General features: G+C 48.8%; 1 protein-coding gene across 8 annotated transcripts in view; it reads right to left on the bottom strand.

Annotated features, from left to right (window-relative positions):
- The window catches only part of COL16A1 (collagen type XVI alpha 1 chain), a 706,769-nt gene that overhangs the window by 405,764 nt on the left and 273,865 nt on the right, over window positions 1-27,140 (bottom strand). For 6 of the 8 annotated variants that reach the window (XM_069622515.1, XM_069622517.1, XM_069622520.1 and 3 more), the window contains exons 6-10: window positions 26,341-26,616; window positions 25,795-25,875; window positions 22,606-22,704; window positions 13,554-13,607; window positions 7,503-7,547 (exon numbers count right to left, since the gene is read on the bottom strand). In XM_069622515.1, the coding sequence (XP_069478616.1) occupies window positions 7,503-7,547; window positions 13,554-13,607; window positions 22,606-22,704; window positions 25,795-25,875; window positions 26,341-26,616 (555 nt within the window). The remainder of the gene's footprint in view (window positions 1-7,502; window positions 7,548-13,553; window positions 13,608-22,605; window positions 22,705-25,794; window positions 25,876-26,340; window positions 26,617-27,140) is intronic. The other 2 variants (XM_069622519.1, XM_069622521.1) reach the window with 1 other exon arrangement.

The following is a 27,140-nucleotide window of genomic DNA, read 5'->3' as shown; positions in this document are numbered from 1 at the left end:
CCACACTGCTCACATCCTCTGAACATCTTCTCTAGCACCACACTCCTTGCATCCTCTGAACAGCTTCTCTAGTACCACACTCCTGACATCCTCTGGACATCTTCTCTAGCACCACACTCCTCACATCCTCTGAACTTCTTCTCTAGCACCACACTCCTCGCATCCTCCGACCATCTTCTCTAGCACCACACTCCTCACAACCTCTGAACATTTTCTCTAGCACCACACTCCTCGCATCCTCTGAACATCCTCTCTAGCACCACACTGCTCACATCCTCTGAACATCTTCTCTAGCACCACACTGCTGGCATCCTCTGAAAATCTTCTCTAGCATCACACTCCTCGCATCCTCTGAACATCTTCTCTCGCACCACACTGCTCGCATCCTCTGAACATCTTCTCTAGCACCACACTCCTCACATCCTCTGAACATCTTCTCTAGCACCACACTGCTTGCATCCTCTGAACATCTTCTCTAGCACCACACTCCTCGCATCCTCGGAACATCTTCTCTAGCACCACACTGCTCGCATCCTCTGAACATCTTCTCTAGCACCACACTCCTCTCATCCTCTGAACATCTTCTGTAGCACCACACTCCCCGCATCCTCGGAACATCTTCTCTAGCACCACACTCCTCTCATCCTCTGAACTTCTTCTCTAGCACCACAGTCTTCGCATCCTCTGAACATCATCTTCTCTAGCACCACACTGCTCGCAACCTCTGAACATCTTCTCTAGCACCACACTCCTCACAGTCTCTCAACATCTTCTCTAGCACCACACTCCTCTGATCCTCTTCTCTAGCACACTCCTCGCATCCGCTGAACTTCTTCTCTAGCACCACACTCCTCGCATCCTCTGAACATCTTCTCTAGCACCACACTCCTCGCATCCTCTGAACTTCTTCTCTAGCACCACACTCCTTGCATCCTCTGAACATCTTCTCTAGCACCACACTCCTCGCATCCTCTGAACTTCTTCTCTAGCACCACACTCCTTGCATCCTCTGAACATCTTCTCTAGCACCACACTCCTCGCATCCTCTGAACTTCTTCTCTAGCACCACACTCCTCGCATCCTCTGAATATCTTCTCTAGCACCACACTCCTTGCATCCTCTGAACATCTTCTCTAGCACCACACTCCTCGCATCCTCTGAACTTCTTCTCTAGCACCACACTCCTTGCATCCTCTGAACATCTTCTCTAGCACCACACTCCTCGCATCCTCTGAACTTCTTCTCTAGCACCACACTGCTCACATCCTCTGAATATCTTCTCTAGCATCACACTCCTCGCATCCTCTAAACTTCTTCTCTAGCACCACACTCCTCGCATCCTCTGAATATCTTCTCTAGCACCACCCTCCTTGCATCCTCTGAACATCTTCTCTAGCACCACACTCCTCGCATCCTCTGAACTTCTTCTCTAGCACCACACTCCTTGCATCCTCTGAACATCTTCTCTAGCACCACACTCCTCGCATCCTCTGAACTTCTTCTCTAGCACCACACTCCTAGCATTCTCAGAACATCTTCTCTAGCACCACACTGCTCGCATCCTCTGAACATCTTCTCTAGCACCACACTCCTCGCATCCTCTGAACATCTTCTCTAGCACCACACTCCTCGCATCCTCTGAACTTCTTCTCTAGCACCACACTCCTTGCATCCTCTGAACATCTTCTCTAGCACCACACTCCTCACAGTCTCTCAACATCTTCTCTATATCTTCGTCAATACCATGGCACCACTAATCCTCTCTAATGAATGACTTGGTCTTGCTCAAACACAAATGACCCTCATGTTTAATTTCCAGTATCCTCCCTTTCTTTCCTTCAGGAAACAGAATCCCCTGCCCCCCAACCCCCCGCTAAAAACCTTCCTCCCATGCCCAATTCATTCTTCACCCTATGCAATCCTTTGAGCTCTTCACTCATCTTGTCCCTGGGCCAGACTCAGCTCACAAGCTCAACAACTTTCATTTGGTTTTCATCCACTTCACAGCACTCCACCCATGTCCCCTCTTGAACTACTGAAGTATTCAGGAAAACCTCCCCACCCTCTTCCTTAAAAAATGCTCAAATCCTCCTCAGCTTTGTAATTTCTCCGTTCGGGTAGTATAGCTCGGTGGCAACGCGCTCATCTTGAAATCCAGATGATGCAGAGGAACACAGGTTCGAATCCTGGGTCTGCACTTAGGCAGAGCAAGACCGTTTTGAATCCCGGGTCTGCACTTAGAAACCTCTTCGGTATTAAGCGCGTTATAAATCAACAATTCTGTGTTCCTAGACAGTGTATTAGCCAGTCTTTTTGCAGCTGACAGAAAGGATTTGCTACTGTCTCACTGTGTGGGTCATGATGGGCAGAAAATGTACACAAGACTGCTGCAACTGCCCGACCCAGAATGTGTCGACTTAAATGCTTTCGAGGTAAGCTTGATAAGCACTACAGAGTGAAGGAGAATAATCACTTTGCCACCAGGGAACACGAGTTAAACGTGCCCATAGTAGTACTTGCCACACTGTGCTTTGTCAGGCCATCATATGTCAGGGCACAAACTCAGGACCCACAATGTGTATTCAATTGTGGCCTCCCTTCCAAATGCCCACTGATGTCTCACAGATATTCCCTCCACATCATCACTCCGCCATGCATGAGGGGACCACACATGTGCCGGGTAATGGCAACTGACTAGCCAAGCACACGCTGCAGACAAGTACTGGTGCCCGTTTTCCAGTACAAGAGCATGTTTGCCACTCTGCAATTGTTGTACTTTAGGTCATTTATCATGCACTGGTAGACCAGGTAAGTGGTAGGCACCTGAGGCAGCGCCCCTTGGCACCACCTGGCAACAAATCCAGTTCTGCCAGCTAACCATCCAGCCTGTGACCATAACCGACACCCCATTCCTCTGCACCACATGAAACACTCCACCACAAACACCAATGTTCACAACCTCAAAACATGAACCCGCTGGGTCACCACAAGAACTCACACTTCTTACCAAATCTACCCGCCCCTCACCATCAGGGCCTTCTGAAGATGTGTCAGGGCTTATGAGGAACCATTTTAAGGTGATGTTTGGGAGATCTTTTGCCCACAGCTGGGATTATCAGAATTTATAATGGGGACATAAAGGTATACAGATTATCGCGAAACAGAATGCCCACTGTAAAGCTATTCCGGAGTAACAAGGCAAGCAGGTACAACAAACCCTGCTTGATACTGCAAGAGGCCAGAGGGAGGTGAAGGCCTAAAGGCACCACCAAATGCAGCCTGCATCATGCATGCTGCAAAGCACACATCCAATGTTTGGAATTAACTAAAAGTTTTGTTTTTTCATTAGACTGCCATCATGGGGTTAGCTGCGGCTATTTTAATGGAAAAAACAGAAAAACTCTATTGACATCCCGGCACTATACTTCCCAAACCCACGCATAGAGTCCTGTTCCTTCCAACCATCACGCATCAACACTGCAGCGTTATCCACCATGACGCCTTACCAGGGACGCGTCAGAGCCTTCCAACTTTTTCAAATGAAAGGGACCTAGAGCTGCAGGGGGCCCCAGAAACTGCCCCCATGTTGCCAGTTACCAGTCTTGTAACAAGCAAAATATATTGATTTCTCTATTTTCGTTCTGTGGCTTCAAATGTGCGCTTTGCAGCACTCACATTACAAGCTGCGTTTTCTTTTCCCATGAGTTAAACAGAAGTGTTATCACCTCATTGCCGTCTAACACTGGTTCCTCCACATCATCCCCTTACTAACAAAGATAGTTTTAGAGCTATTCAGTGGGCATTTAGTGTTTCAGCCACTGGCTCCTTGCTGGCTGGCCATCTTGTGCTAATCGGTGGCTATTAACCTTATCTTTGCCGTCATCGTAATGTAAGTACCCAACGGGTGCATCAGACTGTTTTTGCTCTCCACAGGGGAGGGACGACTCCTTAGGAGTCGCCAGAGATTGCAAATGTGACCTCTGAGGTCTCCCTTGCGACCTATGTGATCTCCCAGGCGACCTCTAAAAAATAATTAAAACGTTGTAATGCAAGCTCCTGGGCTGTGGCAAGCCCCATGTGGCTATGTACTGCTGCAGTGGCTGGCTTTCTTGTTCAGGCCCCTTAGAAAAATGAAAAATAAGAACAGGAGTGCCACAATTCTAAGACTTTCAGCACTGACTGAAAGAATAGGAATACCAAATAATGTGTCTTTCTGAAATTCTATACAATAATTGCTAGACTCATGAAAGGTTTATTTCAGGCACACTTCAGGGGTGACTCACTGATTTAGTCTGCTCTTAACCACCTCAACTCAGCCTTTCATCCTTCTGAGGTCGATAAATGATCACCAGCACAGGTTGGGTGATATTGGGTGTATATGTGCTCTATATAAAGCGTTTAAGGGTCAGTGCTATATAATAACACATCATTATCATTTGGTCATGGACGTCTGCTTGCATTCACAGTAATTTGGTAATATGGGCCTATACACACTGATCTTAATGATACATATGGCGATCCATTCTTGTATGAAATGTACATCACATTATAATGATATTGTAACCTTTTTTTTCGTAGTGTACAATGCAATGTGATGCCACTTCCTGTTTTGTCAACGGGTGAAAGGTTGTGTTCCACCGCTTCCCGCAATATCAGTTTGGGGTGGGGTCAAATGACACCACTTCCTGTGATGTCATCAGGGGTCAAGGGTTGTGTGATGTCACTTCCGCTACCACTGGCATTTTGGTGAAATGACGTCCCTGCGCAGTGGGACACCAACCATCATGTTGAAATTAGCCCCCACACATCTTCAGCCGGACCTGCTCCTTACCTTACTCTGCTTCAACTAACTTCCCACGCAAGACCATACCAATGGCAGAAGCTGTGCTATTTAAGAGCCAGTAACATACTGCTTGACAGTTACAACACAATCCAAACTTGTATGGCTGTAAATGGACTATGGTGCAGTCGTTAAACGAGCAATGAGATGTCCTATTTTTTAGGGGCTTGTTGGGAGAGGACTCAGCCAAATACAACATTAGCAGGTAGTTTGTTGTGGACCTTGTTTGTTTGACATGTAAATGGACTATGCCCGAACTCAGACAAAACTGAGCTACTCCTAGTTGGCACCAGCGATACACTCAGGAACCTAGACCTCAAGTTCAGCCACTTCAGCATCGATAATATCAAAATCCCTGTTGCCAGCACTGTAAAAACTCTGGGAGTCGACCTTGACTCTAAACTATCAATGACAATGCAGGTCAATGCCATCGCTTCTGCGGCAGCCTATCACGTCAAACCCATGACAGCAGCCAGACCATTCCTAACTAAAGAAAACTCCATTACCATCACACGAGCCATTACTGGATCAAGATTGGACTACTGCAATGTCCTCTTCCTAGGTACCTCCACAAAACACCTGACTAAGCTACAGGTGATTCAAAATAATGCCCTACGAGCAGCCCTAGGCATCCCTAAAAGACAGCACATCACAGATGTCAGAACAGAAGCCCACTGGCTTCCTATCAAAGAAAGGGTCATCTTCAAAGCCCTTGCACTGACTCACAAATGTATTCACCAAACCGCTCCCACCTACCTCTCTGAGAAAGTGCACCCCATCCTTACATCCAGACCTACTGGAGCTCTCTATGCGCACATGCTCACAGTGCCCACATTTAAGAGCGTTCGAGCTGGTGGCATCAGCTTCCCCTGTCTAGCAGCTACTCAATGGAACACACTGCCACCTACACTCCGAGGCGAAAACTCCTACCTAGCCTTCAGAAAAGCGGTCAAAACACTACCCTTCACATAAGCACTCCATACCACAGCTACCTAATCGAGCCATCATGAAAGCACAATGCAATGGACCGCCTCACCTAAATGCATAATCTAATGTACTTTTCCTGTAACTAAGTGCAACTATTAATAACAGCGCCGCGATGCCTAGGGGCTGCCTTGTGCGCTATACAAATGTAAAATAAATTACATAAATAGATACTGTGAACTAGAAAGCAGTGATAGAGAGGGGGATGGAGCAGGAGAAGATGGGTGGGCCATAGGGCAAATGAGGAGAGTGATGAGGAGGGGAGGGTGCGCATGACAGTACTTCAAAGCCTATCCTTTCCCCTCGCTCACTCTTTCTTGAGGCCGAACACTGCTTGGCGCCCTGAGCGCTGTGCTAGACGAGTGAGCAGGAGGGCCCATGAGACACTGCTGGGGATGCGGCGGCCAAGAGGCCGAGATGGATTCCTAAAGAGAAAGGCCCGGGTACACCAGGGACTGGAAACCCAGCTCCTGGGCAAATCTCCTGCCACGCCAGACACTGTGTGCTGCCAGCTGGAGCAGCGCCACACTGAACAGCACCGGGAAAGAGAGGTGGGGTGGGGCCTGCCGATGGAGCACAGCAGTGTGTGTGTGTGTGTGTGTGTGTGAGAGAGAGAGAGAGGCACACACATACTCACACCACTAAACACTCCCACTTTCCCGTGACGCGCTGTACACACACACGCACGCAGGCACCCACACTCTCCCCATCAGTAGTGCATGGTTTCATCAACCTTAGTTAGCTCGAGCACCTTTTTTTCGACTCTTGTTGGTCGTAGGACCAACATATGTAAATGTGTATGTAAATAGAGGGGTGGTATGGGGTGGGAAGGGATGGACTCGGGATTAGGGGAAATACAAGGCACAGGTGAACCTCGTTAGTAAAAGCAAAGCAAAGTAACATTTTCGACCAACAAGAGTTAAACAAAAGGTGGTTGCAGTAAATTTGGTTAATGATCAACCACATAGATCGCCACCCCATGCACTCCACCACAATCATGCAAATGTACACCGAGTTTTAAGTGGGATGCGAAATCGAGGGTGTAGCTGAAGGTTGGGCGTGGCCCTAACAGCGATGCAGCGAAATAGTGACGTGTGTGACCTAAAGGGGACACTGCGTGACCCACACAATGCACCCTGAGCTCCGCAAACATGCACCATGGGTCACTCAGCATGGCCTCAGGTGTGCATTGTTTTCATCCAGTCTGCATAGTGTAAATCAATTACTCTGAGCTTTATAGAGTCCCCCTCCCCCTTAATCATCCTCATTCTGTCATTACCTTACCTACGGGAAAGGGGGGGGGAGACAAATGGCACCAATGTGTCACTTGGATAAAATCAAATAGCGTTCTTTTAAGATAAGACTGACCAGAGAATTGTACATTTAAAATGTGTCTGTGATAGTGATTCGCGCATGAAACCCTTCTGAGCAGGCAATGCAAACTGGGTTTTCTGCTCATTGCATTTCCCATAACACACACCTTAACAATAAGTGTCTGCAAAACGTATATAAAATATATAAAATAATAATATAATATTTCTAATGAGATGCTAATAATATAATATTTCTAATGAGATGCTAATGGGGGAATGAAAAGAAATGCAATTAGGAGCAAAGGTTCACCAATTCCACTTGCATTGACAGATCTGAGCAAGAAAACGCAGCACATCATACTTACATCATTGTCAGGCGCTCCCTGCAGGCGTGGAGAGACAGTGGACTTCTGCAAATAGATAAAGGAACACATCTGGGTTCAGTGCCAGTGCAGAGAACTGAACACAGCCCTGTGATATCTCTCATGCAGTGCTAATACCCGACAGAGAAAGCTGGGACAATGCACACAGTCAAGGAAAAGCATGGACCCACGGCCTCCCAAGTGTGAGGCTTAATCACAGCCTCCAAAGCTCAAATATAAACTCCTGCCTCCAAAGCTTGCGATTAGGTCGTACTCGTAGCTCTACCGGTCATTGTTTTGCAGTTTCCAGAGAAGTCCAAGTTGCAGCTGAGCCGCCTTATCTGGAGGTTAAACTCTATCCACCAAATCAAAATGATAGATTATGGCCATCAAAGCTCTGGGTCCCACTCCTTCCACTAAAGCCAAGCTTGAAATCTACCACTAAAGCTCAGGGTCACCCTGCCACCGAGTCCAAGCTTGAAATCTACCACTAAAGCTCTGGGTCCCACTCCTTCCACTAAGTCCAAGCTTGACATCTACCACTAAAGCTCTGGGTCCCACTCCTTCCACTAAGTCCAAGCTTGACATCTACCACTAAAGCTCTGGGTCCCACTCCTTCCACTAAGTCCAAGCTTGAAATCTACCACTAAAGCTATGGGTCCCACTCCTTCCACTGAGGTCAAGCTTGAAATCTAACACTAAAGCTCAGGGTCCCACTCCTTCCACTAAGGCCAAGCTTGAAATCTACCACTAAAGCTCAGGGTCACCCCTGCCACCGAGGACAAGCTTGAAATCTACCACTAAAGCTCAGGGTCACCCCTGCCACCGAGGCCAAGCTTGGAATCTACCACTAAAGCTCAGGGTCACCCCTGCCACCGAGGCCAAGCTTGGAATCTACCACTAAAGCTCAGGGTCACCCCTGGCACCGAGGCCAAGCTTGACATCTACCACTAAAGCTCAGGGTCACCCCTGCCACCGAGGCCAAGCTTGAAATCTACCACTAAAGCTCAGGGTCACCCCTGCCACCAAGGCCAAGCTTGAAATCTACCACTAAAGCTCACGGTCACCCCTGGCACCAAGGCTAAGCTTGACATCTACCACTAAAGCTCAGGTTCACCCCTGCCACCAAGGCCAAGCTTGAAATCTACCACTAAAGCTCAGGGTCACCCCTGACACCAAGGCCAAGCTTGACATCTACCAATAAAGCTCCGGGTCACCCCTGCCACCAAGGCCAAGCTTGACATCTACCACTAAAGCTCCGGGTCACCCCTGCCACCAAGGCCAAGCTTGAAATCTACCACTAAAGCTCAGGGTCACCCCTGCCACCAAGTCCAAGCTTGAAAAAGCTTGAAATCTACCACTAAAGCTCAGGATTACCCCTGCCACCAAGGCCACGCTTGAAATCTGCCACTAAAGCTCAGGATTAAACCTGCCACCAAGGTCAAGTTTGAAATCTGCCGCTAAAGCTCAGGGTCACCCAGGCCACCAAGGCCAAGCTTGAAATCTGCCACTAAAGCTCAGGATTACACCTGCCACCAAGGCCAAGTTTGAAATCTGCCACTAAAGCTCAGCATTACCCCTGCCACCAAGGCCAAGCTTGAAATCTGCCAGTAAAGCTCAGTATTACCCCTGCCACCAAGGCAACGCTTGAAATCTGCTACTAAACCCAAGGATTACCTCTGCCACCAAGGCCACGTTTGAAATCTGCCACTAAAGCTCAGGATTACCCCTGTCACCAAGGCCAAGTATGAAATCTGCCACTAAAGCTCAGGATTACCCCTGCCACCAAGGCCAAGCTTGAAATCTGCCACTATAGCTCAGAGTCACCCCTGCCACCAAGGCCAAGTTTGAAATCTGCCACTAAAGCTCAGGATTACCCCTGCCACCAAGGCCAAGTTTGAAATCTGCCAGTAAAGCTCAGGATTACCCCTGCCACCAAGGCCAAACTTGAAATCTGCCACTATAGCTCAGGGTCACCCCTGCCACCAAGGCCACACTTGAAATGGGCCACTAAAGCTCAGGATTACCCCTGCCACCAAGGCTAAACTTGAAATCTGCCACTAAAGCTCAGGATTACCCCTGCCACCAAGGCCAAGCTTGAAATCTGCCACTAAAGCTCAGGATCACCCCTGCCACCAATGCCAAGCTTGATATATGCAACTACAATTTAGGATTACCCCTGCCATCAAGGCCATGCTTGAAATCTGCCACTAAAGCTCAGGATTACCCCTGCCACCAAGGCCAAGCTTGCAATTTGCCACTAAAGCTCAGGGTCACCCCTGCCACCAAGGCCAATCTTGAAATCTGCCACTAAAGCTCAGGATTACCACTGCCACCAAGGCCAAGTTTGAAATCTGCCACTAAAGCTCAGGGTCACCCCTGCCACCAAGGCCAAGCTTGAAATCTGCCACTAAGGCTCAGGATTACTCCTGCCACCAAGGCCAAGCTTGAAATCTGCCACTAAAGCGTAAGATTACCCCTGCCACCAAGGCCAATCTTGAAATCTGCCACTAAAGCTCAGGATTACCACTGCCACCAAGGCCAAGTTTGAAATCTGCCACTAAAGCTCAGGGTCACCCCTGCCACCAAGGCCAAGCTTGAAATCTGCCAGTAAAGCTCAGTATTACCCCTGCCACCAAGGCAACGCTTGAAATCTGCTACTAAACCCAAGGATTACCTCTGCCACCAAGGCCACGTTTGAAATCTGCCACTAAAGCTCAGGATTACCCCTGCCACCAAGGCCAAGTATGAAATCTGCCACTAAAGCTCAGGATTACCCCTGCCACCAAGGCCAAGCTTGAAATCTGCCACTATAGCTCAGAGTCACCCCTGCCACCAAGGCCAAGTTTGAAATCTGCCACTAAAGCTCAGGATTACCCCTGCCACCAAGGCCAAGTTTGAAATCTGCCACTAAAGCTCAGGATTACCCCTGCCACCAAGGCCAAACTTGAAATCTGCCACTATAGCTCAGGGTCACCCCTGCCACCAAGGCCACACTTGAAATCGGCCACTAAAGCTCAGGATTACCCCTGCCACCAAGGCTAAACTTGAAATCTGCCACTAAAGCTCAGGATTACCCCTGCCACCAAGGCCAAGCTTGAAATCTGCCACTAAAGCTCAGGATCACCCCTGCCACCAATGCCAAGCTTGATATCTGCAACTAAAATTTAGGATTACCCCTGCCATCAAGGCCAAGCTTGAAATCTGCCACTAAAACTCAGGATTACCCCTGCCACCAAGGCCAAGCTTGAAATTTGCTACTAAAGCTCAGGGTCACCCCTGCCACCAAGGCCAATCTTGAAATCTGCCACTAAAGCTCAGGATTACCACTGCCACCAAGGCCAAGTTTGAAATCTGCCACTAAAGCTCAGGGTCACCCCTGCCACCAAGGCCAAGCTTGAAATCTGCCACTAAGGCTCAGTATTACTCCTGCCACCAAGGCCAAGCTTGAAATCTGCCACTAAAGCGTAAGATTACCCCTGCCACCAAGGCCAAGTTTGAAATCTGCCACTAAAGCTCAGGATTACCCCTGCCACCAAGGCCAAGCTTGAAATCTGACACTAAAGCTCAGGGTCACCCCTGCCACCAAGGCCAAGCTTGACATCTGCCACTAAGGCTCAGGGTGGCACTCCTCCTCCCAAAGCCCGATTTAAAATCTGCCAACAAACATCCCAGTTGAAGTCCTGCCACCACAGCCCGAGGTTGGCATCTGACACTAATGCTTAAGCTTAGAGTCATGTCACCAAACTCTATATCAGCCACAAAAGCTCACGGTTAAAGACCTGCCTTCAATGTCCTTATTTCAAATCTGCCACCTGTGCCCAGTGTTTGACTCCTGGCCCCAAACCACAGGCTGAAATCTGTGCCCCAAATTCATGGTTAGAGTCCAGCCATCAAAGCCAGAAGTGCGAATCTGCCACCCATGCTTTAATCGGTGTTAGAGCCCTGCCACCAAAGAGATTTCTCACCTCTCTCATTAACTCTTCTCATCCCTCAGCTACTTTTATTTCTGATTTTAAGAATGCTGTTATATTTCCTATTCTTAAAACAAACACCCTCCCTTGGTTCCTCTCTGCCTGCCAACTACCTCCCCATCTCCCTCTCGGCCTTCTCATCTAAGATATCTGAACGGTTGTCTGTGCCCAAGTCTCGCCATATCTTGAAGTTAATTGTCTTCTTCCTGAGTAACAATCTTTCTGCCCAAAACACTCAACAGAAACTGCCATTCTCAGTGTCTCCAATTCATTACTCTCTGATCAGTGCTTTCAACAATTTTCAATCCTTATCCTTTTTGATACATTGGCTGCTGTTGTCACCGTGGATCCCCATAGCCTTCTTTCCACCTACTGCTCACTTGGTTTCTCTGGCACTGTATTATCTGCTCTGATCTCAACAATCACTCCTTTGCAATCCTCTGGGCTAGAAAACGTTCCCCTACCCTTCCTATATGGGGTCCCCCAGGGTTTGGTTCTAGGTCCTCTCTTTTTTTGCTCTTCATACCACTTATCTCTGGCATTGCTTCTTCCTTTGGCTGTTCATCCTATTTGTACACTGATGCCCCAATGTGTGTTTCTTTCTCTTCCTTTTCTGATTCTTCACACTCTACCATCACCTCCTGCCTCGGTGCTGTACATACCTGGCGCACTCTCATTTTCTACACTTAAAAGCCTCAGAAAAGTAAGATTCTATTTTCTCCCTCTGCTACTGCCCACTCCCTCTTACTCCCTCCTCCATTTACTTTCCCCCTCCACTCTCCCATTTCCACTATTGACTGCAATTTAGGTGTGTTCTTTGACTCCTCCCTCTCTTTCTCTTATCATATTTTCAACCTTGCCCGTTCCTCTTGCTTCCAACTCTATAATAAATGCAAAAGTCATCCTTTCTTGACTTGTCTTGTTTCCAAATGACTCATATCTGTTCTTGCCTTCCTCCAGCCTGTCTACTGTTCTTCTCTTCTTGTTGGATTATCTGCCCATCACCTTAACTGCCCTGCAGTCCATCATTATCTCTCCGTACTCTCTGCAAACCGGTCCCCAACCCTCAGTCTCGCCTTCCCTACGTTCTCTATCCTGGATGTAATTGGATTCTCGTCTACTCTTCCACTTTCTCTGTATTGTCTTTAAATGCACTCATGGCCTTGCTCTAGTCGACATCTTCTCATTGAGCACTGTCTGTTCCTTCCTGTTCTCTTTGCTCTGAACCCCAGTTCCTACTCACTGTTCCCAACCCCCCCCCCCCGTGCCTGCTCCTGTTTCACCTCTTTTTTGCTTCTGTCCCCAAACAGCGGAACTCCCTTCTTCTTCACATCAGATCTTCTCCACTTCCACTTACGTCTTAATCTGGATCACTAGTACTCATGGCTGTGTTACTTATTGTTTCATGGTTCTGTTGTGTCCCCTTTGTGTACAGTGATTTGCTGAAAGCACTGTACAAATTAACTAAAGTAAAATTCCAAAGCTCCGAGGTCGAATCTGCAACTAATGTTCAGGTTTAGAAAACTGTGAACAAAGCGTAGAGTTAGTGTATCACCACAGAAGCTTGAGGATGAAGTCTGACACCACAGCCTGAAGTTCAAAGCTGCCACCAATGCTCAGGGTCCCAGTCCTGCCACCAATGCCTGAGGTTGATATCTATTACCAAAGCTCATGGTTAGAGCCCTGCCACCACAGCCTGAAGTTCAAACCTGCCACCAATGCAAAGGGTCACAGTCCTGCCACCAAAGCGTGAGGTTGACATCTACAGCAAACCTCATGGTTAGAGGCCTGCCACCACAGCCTGAAGTTCAAAACTGCCACCAATGTTCAGGGTCACTGCCCTGCCGCCGAAGCCTGAGGTTGAAGTCCACCATACAAGCATAGGGTTAGAGTCCTTCCACCAAAGCACAATACTTTCATCCGCCACCACATTTAGAGGTTAACTTTGCAACACCAAATCTCGCGATTAGGCCTCTGCAGTCAAAACTGGAGGCTTTGACTCCTGCCGCGAATCCATCAAGCAAACCTCAAGGCGAGATCTTGGCAAAAGTCAGCCGATCTCTCCATGATCCCAGCTTACCTTTCCTCCCCCCCATACTATCACCTTTGGCTTCCATGAGGACCTCCTGAGACCCTACAGAAAACAAAAACAGACCCACATCTCTTTAAAAATGATTGACTCCCAGTGCCCAGATATTCACCTGCTTTTTGAACAGTGCACTTTTAACTGGCACTCTTAAGCCCACTTAGCTCGCGTACTTGTTAATTTTGGAGGTTTATACAGGAATGCGCGCAGAAAGAAGTGCTTCAAACCACTGGGGTATGTGCGGAAGAGAGACAATAAACATAGGAGGAAACGGGGGGAAAAGGGGAACATAGCAACAAAAAAAACATAAGAAGACGCAAGGGGAAAGGTGGCAGAAAGGGGAGAAACAAGGGTGGTGCAGTGCGCCGGGGTGAGGGTGGCGGGATCACCAATGCACCACGCCCAAAGGCTGCTCCCTTGCAGCCCCAGAGTCAAGCGGGATGGTCCAAGCTTAAGAAGGTGGCAGTGCCAATGCTAGTAGTGGAATGCCGGGAATGAGTTACTTCACTGCCCGTCTTTCACTTAGTTTATAAGGTAGCCTTAGAGATATAGCGCCCCCTACTGCCCCGCACAGACTCCCATTGGAGGGGGCAGATGCAAGTTCCCAGGAATGCTAGATTGGTGCCCGGTATAATATCCGAATCGGAATGAGATAACAGCCACGCCGCAGGGTTCAAATCCAGAAGCACCCCCACTAATGCCCTTTGAATCTGAAACGCTTCTATGTGATCATATCGAGCATATATAGTTTGCGGTTTTGTACGTTTTGTGTAATTAAAAACTGTTTAATGGGGGTTCCACCACACCTCCTTGCCCTTTCCCCACCCTTGTGCTTTGTCTGGGTTGGCAGGTGTAGGTGGCCAGGTAGGTGGAGATGGCCTGTGGTGACTCATAGAATAGGAGGGTGTTTTCAATAGGTTAAACATTACAGGCTTCCCAAGCTAAGATGGTGGAATGTTGGGCTTATCTGATTGGTTGGGAGAATAATGGCATGGGTACACACACCACACACCCGCACATATATAAAAGAAAATAAATTAAAAGTCGACTCTCAGGAGTCAATCAACAAGACCACAAACTAAGTGTGGTCGATTGAATCACTGTAAAGGAAGTGAGATACAGTGGCGGTCGCCAGTGGCAGACCGGGTGTCCCTACTAGCCAGGCGGGCTCGGGCAGAGTGGGTAGTGAGGTACAAACCGGAGAGAGCTACTTGCCTGCTGTTGTGGGGTAACACATGCCAGCATTAATGTGTGGAGCTCTCAGACGCGTAGCCCTGGCTGCCCCATCACACATCCCTGGGGCACTGTGCCATCTGGTACCCCCCCTCCTGCGGCCCTGGGCTGCCAGTAGGGATCTGGAGGCAGTGTGGGGAAGAGGGGTACAATCCCATGCCTGGCAATCCTGCTTAGGATGGTCGCAGTTTTGCAGGGAATCTGGGAAGCAAAGTTGGCTCTGGGAATATTGCACTGTGCAAACCAGCCCCCGTTAAGTAGGGCTTGTGGGGGGCAGGTGGGGGGGGGGTGTCCTTTAAGGAAATGTGGATAAAATGGGTTCACATATTTAAGTAAAAGCCGATTTATCTCTGTGAGGAGCAGGTTGCATGGCAGAGAGGGTCAAAAAATTCAAAAACCAGGGTACCCACACAAAAGAAGGCCATGGCGCAGAGGGCCCCTCGGGACATCGCTGCAGTTCCCTGTACGTCTTTCCAGCCCTGGGTTCCCAAGAAAAGGCCCTTCTTTCCTCAAGACCCCACTACCCACAGCCCTTTGCCAGAGAAACCCACTCTTCATTCTAACACGGGTGTCAATTGTGGGCAGGCTCCGCCAAGCGGATCCCAGGATCCCCCTCCCTGCCCTCCTCTTAAGTAGCCCAGACTTCTGGAAGTCCAGCTGTGGTCCAGCTGCAGAGCGCAGCCAGTATACTGAGTCTCCGCCCCTCCTCTTCCGAGCTGCGGCTGGAAAAAGCGACGGGTACTTTCCTTTGAAATCAACGGGGCGTGTGTTCTCCAGCCAAGCACTTCTCCTCCAGGGATCCGAGAAAAGCTGTGCGCAGAGCTCATTGCAAATTAGAGGAGAGGTGGCCGTGGGTTCCCGAGGAAGAGCACCGAAGGGTGGCAGCACACGACGCCCCCACCGGTGGAAACTGGTACTGAAACACCGCATGCTATCCCAAGAGCACGGGACCTGGACGGATGATTCAAATAACTGGGCCAGCAGCAACTTCCGGAGAGGCCAAGACAACAACACAAGTCCAGCAGAAGTAGGGTCATTCCTGTGTGATTCTGTGGGACTCCTCAGCCCCAGGGAAATGAAGGCTGGTGCTCACGACAGAGTGAGTGGCAGACACAGATCCCACTCTCAGTGCAAACGGACACCCCCTTGCCCCCAAATGGCAGGTTCACTGTTCAGAGAGGAGCCTGGGAAATCTCACACATGCAATGCAAAATTCCTCTCTTTCAAACATGTGTTTTAAAGACGTAGTAATTCAAATACAAGTCCCAACTCGTCTTTTAGTTTTTCTCAAGCACTTGATTAATTGAGAGATAAAAGGGTAACCTTATTGGAAATAATGCAATGCAATACGTATTATTCTTCAACAAATCATTCCAGAGAGCGCAGTTGATTTGTTATATGTTTCCCAGTGCAAATGTGCGCTTTTTCTAACCGTCGGCTCAAGTTTTCCGGCAGTGCGGGCTCCAAAGGGCCGAATATTCAAACAAACAGGGCAAAGGAGGGTTCGACCCAAACTCCTCTTTCTGCCACTCCCTCACGCTGCCCCCACTCCCCACCCTACCTGGTTAAAGCAAGCATGGGCCCGTCCCACTGCCCCCCACACTTTAACCTGTTCCCCAGAGGTCGGGATTGTTATCACACTGGGCTGGTTTCTCCCCCTAAACGCTTTTTGCTGCTAACCCTACCCCCCCCCCCCCCCAAGTCCCCATTCCCAGCTGCAAACAGTGCCCCGAACCTCTATCCACACACAGACATACAAAACAACCATGGGACCGTTCCGGTCTCTCCAAAACCTACCGGCTCCCCCACACCAGTGAATTCCCTCTTCCAGGCCGCTTCCTATTCCGGTATTCAGTGATGTCGGCAGCGTTTCCTGGGATGTCTTTTTAAGAGGCGGCCCAGGAAACTAGGTTTAAAGACTAAAGACCATCACATAGTGATCCTTTGATATATCAAGGAATATTGTGATCCCTTCATCCTCCCTCTGCACCCTTCCTTGTGAGGCGGACTTTTGGGCAAATAACACCCCACATTGGCCAGGCAATAATGCTTAAATATTAGCATACCTCTCAAACTTTGAGGACCCCAATGCGGGTGAGAGCACACGATTTTGGAGACGATTTATATGGGTGGGTAAGGGGCTTGGCAGGTTATTGAACTATTTCCAAGGTGGGTGACACCCGCCAGGAGCGTGTAAGTTGAGAGCTATGTATGAGCCCAGTGAGTGTGATGCCAGAAACCTGAGAGCCAATCCGGATCCAGTTCTCCCGGGCTATATTTGCTAATATGGCCATGATATGATATGATGTGGCATTTATAACGCGCCCGTACACAAGGGTTTATGGGCGCGACAAGACAAGGAGGGGGAAACAAGGGAGCACAAAATAACCATCTTACTAGACCATGTGTCATTCAGATCCTGCAAGTGCGTGGAAAAGGGAAGGGGAGAAGTGCCAGGGAGGAGCAGAAGGGGGAAGTGCAGTTAACTCACAAGTGTAGCCGGCGGGTGGCTCATAAGTGCAGAGAGAAGGGACTGTAGGAGTGCAGATACAAACCCTTAAGTGCTGGGGAGCCCAGAGACAGTGCAAGGGCAACTGGACTTCCAAAAGGCTGAGCCCGCGTTTAGAGGGTGACCGGGTGACCAGTGTGTGGAGCAGCAGGGGAGAGAAAGCAGTAGTGAAAAGGGAGGTCTTGAGTTGCTTCCGGCACCAGAGGTGGTTCTGCTCAAGTTGGAGAGAGGCAGGCAGGCTGTTCCAGAGGGAAGCCCCAGCTGAGGAGAGTGATCTGCACCAAACTCTCTGCTGGGAGGAGTGTCTGACCCTTAGAGAGTAGGAGGTGGATGAGAGGAGAGCTCGAGAAGCAGGATGTTTTGGAAGAGAAAGTTGGAGGTAGAGCAGTCCCAGGCCCCAGAAAGCCCTGTGGATGATGCAGAGGGCCTTGAACTTGATCCTCGCAGCCACTGGGAGCCAGTGAAGAGATTTCAGAGCTGGAGAGATACAATCCCTGGGCTTGACGCCAGGGACAAGTCAGTCTCGCAGTCCTGTTATGGATAAGTTGTAAAAGTCGAAGAGTAGAGGCAGGAAGATATAGAAAGAGGCTGTTGCAATAGTCCAGCCTAGAGAGGACCATAGCTCTGGAGACAGTGAGCTTCTGGGAGAAAGTGAGAAAAGGAAGAATACCTCTGAGGAGGTGCAGCTGATAGTTTGACTTCTTAGAGATGTCAGACGTGTGAGGAGAGAGCGAGAGGGTGGAGTCAAAGCTGACACCAAGGTTCTTAGCCTCACAAGAAGGAACAGGAAGACGGCCCAGAGTGGGTGGCCAGCGAGAGAGAAGAAAGAGGGAGCAGGTTTCCCACTGAGAAGGATCTCAGTCTTACTGGCATTAAGGCAGAGATCATTGGGGGCACACCATTCCAGAATTGTGGCCAGGCAGTCTGGTATGAGAGAAGGAGAAGAGGTCTGAGGGGAGCCTGAAAGAGAGCGGAGTGTTGTCCGCATAACATTAAAAATTGGAGCAGAAAGTAGCGATGCAGTGGGCAAGAGCTGCCAGGTAGTGGTTGAAGAGCCAGGGAGAGATGTTAGACCCCTGAGGAACACCACAAGTAGAGAGAGAGATAGAAGAGAGGAAAGACCCCAGTTGGACCTGAGGGGAACGGTTGATGAGAAAGGAGGTCAACATGGGAAGGGCCTTATCAGTAATACAAGGTTGTCACACAGGTGATTCAGCAGGATGGCATGGTTGACCGTGTCAAAAACAGAGGTTAGATCGAGGAGAATGAGGACAGAGGGGAGATCAGAGTCATGATTGTAGAGCAAGTCTTCAGGCCTGTTCAGGAGAGCAGTTTATGCACTTCTGGCATTTATGATGCCAGGCTGGTGGTTATGGAGGCAACCAACAGATTCAGTATGTATATTAAGCTGGGAGATGGCCAGCCTTTCCAAGAGTTTGCCCAGGAAATGAGTGATGGAGATCGGGTGATAGTTAGCCCGGAGTGGAAGGATCAGCTGAGGGCTTCTTTAGAAGGGGGTGCACAAGAGAGTGCTTAAAGGGGGAGGGGAAAGTTCCAGTGGGAAAAGAGTGATTGCAAAAATAGGCCAAGGCTGGAGCAAGGGTGTCGATGTGGTCCTTGATGGTTCTGGAAGAGCAGGGGAGAACTTGCTTTGACGAGACTTTCATAAATCAGACTTGTCTAGAAACATTGTCAGGGGTGAACAGGGGAAAGGATGAGAAAGGAGGAGGAGAGGCGGCCTAAGACGGGCCAAGAGTGGCAGAGGAGGAGGAAGAGGAGGTACAGAAACAGAGGAGGGACAGGATGTCCTGAGTTTTAGTAGTGAAATGAGAGGCTAAGTCTGTGCAGAGGGCTTGAGAGGGAACAGGAGAGGTAGAGACTGCAGCAAGATTGGCCAGCTCCTTGTATATTTTGAAAAGTTTGGCCATGGTTCCTGATGGCTCTCAGGATTCCAGAGGCTATGCTGGGTTTCTTCAGTTCAGCCCACAGCCTCTCGCTGCCACCTTTTGACCTTGAAACTCACCGAAAATCATTCTTGTCTTCCACACCACTGCCTTTTTCCCCATGACAGCCTTGGCACTACAATTCATTGTGGCAACCCTCAACATAAAGGAAGGACTGTTTTCCAAAGCCCTAAGTGCATGTGATGGTCGGTGGCCATCCTAGAGTCCTTATGCCACTTTCATTCTTTCGTGAAAAGTTGGGGAAAGGCTTGCATTATGCCCTGTGGCCAGTTGGGAGAGGCAAGCTTGTGGCTGGGCACAATAATTCATCGTCCTCGTGGCAGCAGGACACCTCCCGTTCTCACCCTTATTAACAATGAGTGTGCCGAACAGGAGTTAACCTGCTGCCAGGACAAGGACAGTGCTGAGTTGTAGCACACCACACGGCACACAGGTGTCCATGTCCCACTCGCTCTGTGCCACTGCAGCAGCCGCAGACTGCAGCAGTGCAGGACACAGGCACCAGGCAGTCCTCCTGTGTGCCCCTCTAGCTCCAGTCTTGAGCGCATTCACTAGTCTGACTTTAGAAAGAAGTCAGATCATGTCTTTCTGTAATCAGAAAGATATGACCTGACTTCTTTCTGAAGTTTGCACGCTCCTGTTTTTCTTCAAATAAGGATTGCACGAGACAATGACCTGCTGGGCAGAAGAACTTTGCTGCCAAATGTATTTTGCAGAAATCCTCACTGGCAAGGAATTATTGAAGAACAAGGTCGCTAGCAAGGAATTATTGAAGGAAAAGGTCACTGGCAAGGAATTATTGAAGGAAAAGGTCACTGGCAAGGAATTGTTGAAGGACAAGGTCGCTGGCAAGGAATTATTGAAGGAGAAGGTCACTGGCAAGGAATTATTGAAGGAGAAGGTCACTGGCAAGGAATTATTGAAGGGCAAGGGATTTCCCTTTAATCAAGGAAATCTAACCAGATTGCAGACAGTCCAGAACGGCGCTTTCCGAGTCGTACAGGGTCTGGCTCATAAGGACCATGTCTCCGACGCATGGAGGCTTCTCCATTGGCTCCCGGTCACATCCCGCATCCCCTTTAGGACTTCAGTGATGACCCATAAGCACCACGATGGTGTCAGTCTGAGGTATCTGAAAGACTGAGATTGTTGGCTTCCAGAACGTAGGATTGTGAGGTCTTCTCGCTTCAGTTTGCAGCGGGTACGGCATGTGGCCTTCGTCTACTCAGCCCCGCTCTTTGGAAGGAATTACCTTCTAATTTAAGATGTTACCAATCGCTGCCTGGATCAGTTCAAACGCCTGTTGTAAACACGCCTTTTTTCATAAGGTTTTCATAAGGTTTTTCTTTCTTGGATTCTGGATCTACATGTTCTGAATATTTGTCCTGTTATTTTTAATTGTGTCTTTTATGTTCATGTGCGCCGCTGGGCAAATAAATACATACGTAAATAAATGTAATGACATGCATTGTCTCATGTATCCCCTATTGGAGTGATGCCACTTGTGGTCTTCAACAACAGCCCAACACTTCATTGTAGGTCTCTTCTAAACGAGGGCGGCCCCCAATGCTGCTGGGATTTGCCAAAACGTCTCTTTGAGACACCTTCTCTAAAGCGAAGGGTGGCCCCACTTTGCACACTCAGATCCACTGTAGTTAGTATTTGAAAGAATCAAAAACTCTACAAAGTCCCTAGCCTCCATCTGTTTCTGGCGAAGTAACTGCGTGCCCCACAGCAGGGGCGGATTTAGCGGTCGCTAGGCAGACAAACGGCGAGCGGGCCCCTCCCCCCATTCCCTTCCTTCCCATTTGTTTTCACAGTCAGGCAGAGGCAGCAGCGCTCATGGGGCCCCGTGTGTTCTGTGTGAACACTGACTGAGCAATGAATCCATTAAAGTGGAGGGGCTGCCAAGTTCACTATCCATAGAAGTGCCCTAACTGCTCTTAATGAATGCGGGGGGGGGGGGGGGGCTTTTGTCTCAAGTGATGCCAAAGAAATGCATAACTAACAGGTTTGCAATGTGCCCTATTGTGAATAGGCAGTTGGTGGTCTCCCACCATTTACAAGGGCCCATTATCTCCACCTGAGCAGCAGTTGCCTCCCCATAGCCAGGCCTTTCCCCCTGGTGAGAATTTCTACTCTGGGTGTCAATGGGTGGCGGGGCAAATACACAACCCTTCCATGCCCAGAAGGAACTTTAAACAAAAGGCATCACTTAAGATGATGGCCATTTGCTGTTTTTCCATTTCACCTCCCAGTTTATTCCAAGTAGACCAAACACATCATGGGTTAGACGTGAATACATTAACACATTCCCGCAATAAAGCCAACATTATAAAAAATTGCTTTTGTTCCTAAAGTTTGCCATTCCGCACTCGTGATCACAATTAACTTCGCCCACCCTAACATCTGCCTCTATGACCAACCCATCTTGGGCCCTTTATCACGTGCTGCCCACGGGGCCCTTTGCCTTAAATCTGCCACTGCCCCACAGGTGCCACTTTGGCACGGTCTGGGCATCATACAGCAGTCAGTGTAGAGGTAACACGCCACACACCTGTCAACAATGTCCCTTTCCCTTTAAATTACATACCTGTAAATGCAGCAAATGTCAATGCCCCCTTTGTCTTGTTATTTCTCTCTCTTGCCCATGTCTATTACCCCATCTTCACCCTCATATCGGTCACCCCTCTCCCGACACATGTCACCTGATGTTTTGTAGCACTTAAGTGAATTTACTAAACATATACTCATATGATATGTTTTATTTGTATCGCACTCATGCACAAGTCGTTCAGAGCGCGAGGAGGCAATGGATGGGAACAAGGCCGCTTTGATTGCACAATGAGTAATGCGCTCGCTTTGACATCTGTGCAGAGCCTGCTGACACAGGTTCGAATCCCGGCGGGGCCAAACTCAGGCTTTTATCCTTCCGAGGTCGACAAATGAGCACCACACACCATGGGTAATAATAAGCAGCGCTCAGACACCTGAGGGTTCGTAGCACTATATAAGTGCTAAATTATTATTATTATTAAGGGAGGACAAAATAACGACCTTACTAGTCCCAGTGACATTGAGAACCTTAAAGTGTAAAATCCCACATTTTCAAGAGTTACATGCAACTCCCCCAAAAATGATTTTTTTCCCCACAGATTCTACGAGCTGAATTTTACCCCAAATCTCATCTTGCGCAAAACTTTAAAAATGCACTCACCGCCCCGGCCACATACACGCAGTAAACTGCCCCATGTCGTGTGTCTAAGCGAGAACATTCCTAGTGGAGACCTACCTGGGCCCCCCCCCAGACTCTATTCCAATCACAGGCAGCAGTACTTACCTTCCCATCCGGCTGGAGGTGGAACTCGACCAAGTTGCTGCTCGGCGCGTGCTCGCCGTCCTCCGCGTCCCGCCGGGTTTTGGAGGCATCTGGTTGACACTAAACAGATTTTTGAAAAAGAAGAATTTTAAACATGTGTAATACATTGGGTGACATAAAGTATTCACTAGTAGGTGTGAGCTGAGCACTCCAGTATCACACTTTTTATAAAGCTTCTCCCATGGCCAGGTTTGAAGGCCAGATGCATGTAATGTGAAGCCTGTCACAGAAACATACACATTGATGCCAGTCACTGAAGCACAGACGTCAAGGCAGTCACATTAATGCCCATCACGGAAACAGTAATGTCGCTGAAGAATTGGCATCGTAGCCATTGAAATGACCGCAAAGAGACAAGAAACACAGGCGAAGACGCCAAATAATGTTCAGGGAGACACTAAAGAGGCCAGTCACAGGACTGTATGACTGGGGTCAGCCAAAGGCATGATTGCAACAAGTCCGGTCATCAGTGCTGCTGCGTCATTCAGTGGCTGAAGTGCAGCTACCGAACATGAGCTTGCTGCTCTGCTATTGGCTCACTGAATTAGCCTATCAACGCATCACACCCAGAGGCGGCCTCCCTACCCACTGAGAAAACAAGGCTCGTACCCTCATGTTTTATTACTGGAGGGCTTATACCCAAAAGACGTGGAATTGTAGACAGAAAACAATAAATGAGTATGTAGCGACCCCTCCCTCTTGTGTCCAGACACTGCGTCACTTATAGCATAAGTGCAGATGTGAAATAAATGCTGCACTGAGCCTTACTTATCGTGTTACGTTAAAAAATATTTTTCCAATGCATTTTTCTTTCAATATCTCATAATACACATGAACACAAAACATGTTGCCAAGGAATTCATACAATTTCACATACATATAACATTTAACATAACATTTTGTTCATCGAGCGGGGTCATACCATTCCCGTACTTGCAACTCTTTAAAGTGCACAAGTGCAATGTGTGGTTTGTAATAAAGTGTGCTTTGGATGCAAGTGACATGTTTCAAAAGGTTGTTCATCGTTGGTCTATGTGGGTATGCAAGCACAACCACTTTCAATTATTTCAACAAATGATATAATATGATATGATATGGCATTTGTAACGCGCCTATACCCAAGTGTTTCAAGGCACGACGAGGCAAGGAAGGGGGAACAGAGGGAGTACAGAGACAACGATCTTACTAGGCCAAGTGACATTGAGATTGCACAAGTACAGGGGAGAAGTGCCAGAGGCCGTGCTGTACATGGATCAAAATAATAACAAGAAGTGTGGCCAGCAGGTGGCAGGTGCAATGGTAAGTGCAGACAGCAGGTGTCCAAAGTGCGGGTAGAGGGACTGTAGGGTTACAGATACAGATCCAAGTGCAAGGTTTGCCAGGAGGCAGTGCGGGTGTGCAACTGGGCGGGCAGCGACATGGGCCTGAAATCAGAGGGTAGCCAGGTGACCAGTGCAGTATCAGACAGGAAATCAGCAGGGGAGAGGAAGAGAGAAGGCAGAAGCAAAGAGGAAGGTCTTGAGGTGCTTTCGGAACTGGAGATGGTTCTCCTCAAGTTTCAGAGAGGCAGGGAGGCTGTTCCAGAGGGAGGACCCAGCCGAGGAAAGAGATATACCACTAACTCGTTGCTTGGAGAAGCGAGTGACCCTGAGGGAGTCGGAGGTGGAGGAGCGAAGAGCTCGAATAGGAAGGTATTTACAAAGAGAGAGTTGGAGGTATGGAGGACACAGGCCCCAGAATGCCTTGTGGACAATGCAGAGGGTCTTGAACTTAATCCTTGCAGCCACTGAGCACCAAAGCAGAGATTTCAGTGCTGGAGAGATGCAATCCATTGGCCCGAGGCAAAGGACAAGTCTCACAGTCCTGTTCTGGATGAGTTGCAGAGGGTGGAGAGTAGATGCAGGCCGATTTCGGAAGAGGCTGTTGCGATAGTCTAGCCTAGAGAGAACCAGAGTGCTAGAGACAGTGAATTTCTGGGGAAGAAGAGGAAAGGAAGAATACCTCTGAGGAGGTGCAGTTGGTAATTTGACTTCTTAGAGACTTCAAAGATGTAAGGAGAAAAGGAGAGTGTGGAGTTGAAGATGACCCTGAAGTTCTTAGCCTCACAGGTGGGAGCAGGAAGAGGGCCAAGGGAGGCCAGCCAGATAGTGACAGGAAATGAGAGAGCAAGTGTGCAGATGAGGAGAATCTCTGCCTTACTGGCATTACGGTAGAGATAGTTGGCAGCACACCACTCCTGGATAGCAGACAGTCAGAGATGAGAGATGGAGAAGAAGTGGCTGAAGGGAGCCTGAAAACGAGCTGAGTGTCATCCACACAGCACTGAAAGTTGGAGCAGAGAGCGACAATGCAGTCGGCGAGAGGTACCAGGTATTGCTTGAACAGCCAGTGAGAGAGGTTAGACCCATGTGGAACACCACAGGTAGAGAGTGAGATAGAGGAAAGGAAGGACCCAATTTGGACCTGGGAAGCTCGATCAGAGAGGAACGAGGTCAGCCAGGCCAGTGCCTGATCGTGATACCCAGGTTATCACGGAGTCGATTGAGCAGGATGGCATGGTTGACCATGTCAAAGGCAGAAGAGAGATCGAGTAAGATGAGGACAGAGGGGAGATTGGAATCAAGGTTGGAGAGCAGGTCTGCACATATGTTCAGGAGAGCAGTTTCCGTGCTTTTAGAAGCTCTGAAGCCAGACTGATGGTCATGGAGACAACCAATAGATTCAGTTTGAAGGTTAAGCTGGGAGATGGCCAGCTTTTCCAGGAGTTTGCCCAGGAAAGGAGGGATGGACATTGGGCGATAGTTAGCCAGACAGGACGGGTCCGCAGAGGGTTTCTTAAGAAGAGGGTTGCACAAGGGAGTGCTTCAGGGGCAATTGAGTGGTTTCAGAAGTCAGCCAGAGCAGGGGCCAGCGTGCCAATTTGGTCCTTGATGGTCTTGGAGGAATGGGGTGAACCTGTTTTGATGAGACTTTCATAGATCAGACCTGTCTGGAAACCTTGTCTGGGAAGAACAGGGGAAAGGCGGAGAAGGAGGGAGGAGAGGTGGCCATAGAAGGGCCAGGGTAAGATCAGGAAGTAGAGGGAGCAGGGGGAGAAGAGAGAGAGGACAGGACTATCCCAGCCCTGACCAAACAAATGAGCCTACTTACCCCTCCGATAGAGATCTCGCAGCAGGCTTCCTGCATGGCCACTGAAGGGTCACAATAGATGTGGATTTGCTGGACATCAAACTGGGAAAGAAGAAGAGAGACATCAGACAATGTTATGATAAATAAACAGGTCAAGGGGTCAATGCGCCCGCTCTTGAGCAAGCAGTAGCAAATCCACTACATTGCAAGAAATGGGCAGGGTATTCTAGATGGATGGTAACATGGACAGGGCCCAGCCACTCAGGGTGAGAGAGGGGATAAACCGTGCCCTCCACTGGTGAGTGCTGAACAGTTTCACTACTGCTGGTCAGAGGCAGACAAAAGCAAGTCTACTCATGTAAGAGAGGGCCAGAGCTGTCCAGATGTTATGAGAATGGTAGAACTCTCCTGCTCCTTGGTGAACTGTGGAAAGCACTAACCTACATGTGAGTGAGAGCTTCACAGCCTACCACATAACGAGAAGGGAACCGAAACTAGCCGCCGCCCCCTCACACACACACACACACACACACACACACACAAACACACACACGAGATGCAACTTACATGGACAGGAGTGCCCTGTGTAGAGTCCAGGCCGATAATGGTATGCCCAGTGACCACCATACTCTGCTTGCTCAAAATGGGTTTGGTTGAGATGTAACTGCAGTCAATATGGATGGATATTGTGTGGTCCTGCACGCTGAGCACAATCTTGTGCCAACTCAAGTCAAATAAGGATGAGACACCCTGTCCGGTGAAGATACAGCCCACAACATCTTGGTCCTGGCCTTTAGCTTGGAATTCTAAGCTCCTGTCCTCCCCGTTGAGCCCCAGCGACATCTGAGAATAGAAAACAAATGCATTTATGAGTTTGAGGCATAGCAACCAAACACAGAGTACAGAACACAAGTAAGCACACAGAGCTGTCAGGTCTCTCCTTAGTGCACTGCTAGAGCTATAGGGAACATGTGCTGGGAAGTGACACCATGCTTTGGGAAGATTGTTTCCTTAATGTCTCGTGCAGGCACTAGAAAATAGACCAACTCAAGATGGAGGTTCAGATCAGAATTCTGAAGGAGCTGGTGATGGGGACAGGAAGGAACGTGAAAGGCATTTGAAACTGCCTTCTTCGAAGATTCTGTACGTCAAGGTCCTGAGGATGAGAGCTCCTGCTAAGACATTAGTATTGTGGGTTCTAGTTCAGTTCAGTGTTTATAGTTAGGTATACAGAGGATAGCACTGGGGCAAGCAAGACCATGCAGAGCAACAGCTGTTCGAATCCCTGATCTGCACTTAGAAACTGAACTCATGTTTGGTATTAGGGGTGTTATAAAAAAAACAATCAAATACATAAACAGATTTCT

Source organism: Ambystoma mexicanum, chromosome 11 (assembly GCF_040938575.1).
Source record: "Ambystoma mexicanum isolate Mex_15411 chromosome 11, UKY_AmexF1_1, whole genome shotgun sequence".
Lineage (NCBI taxonomy): Eukaryota > Metazoa > Chordata > Amphibia > Caudata > Ambystomatidae > Ambystoma > Ambystoma mexicanum.
Note: the sequence above shows the minus strand (reverse complement) of the source record. Positions and strands in the feature narration are given on the sequence as shown.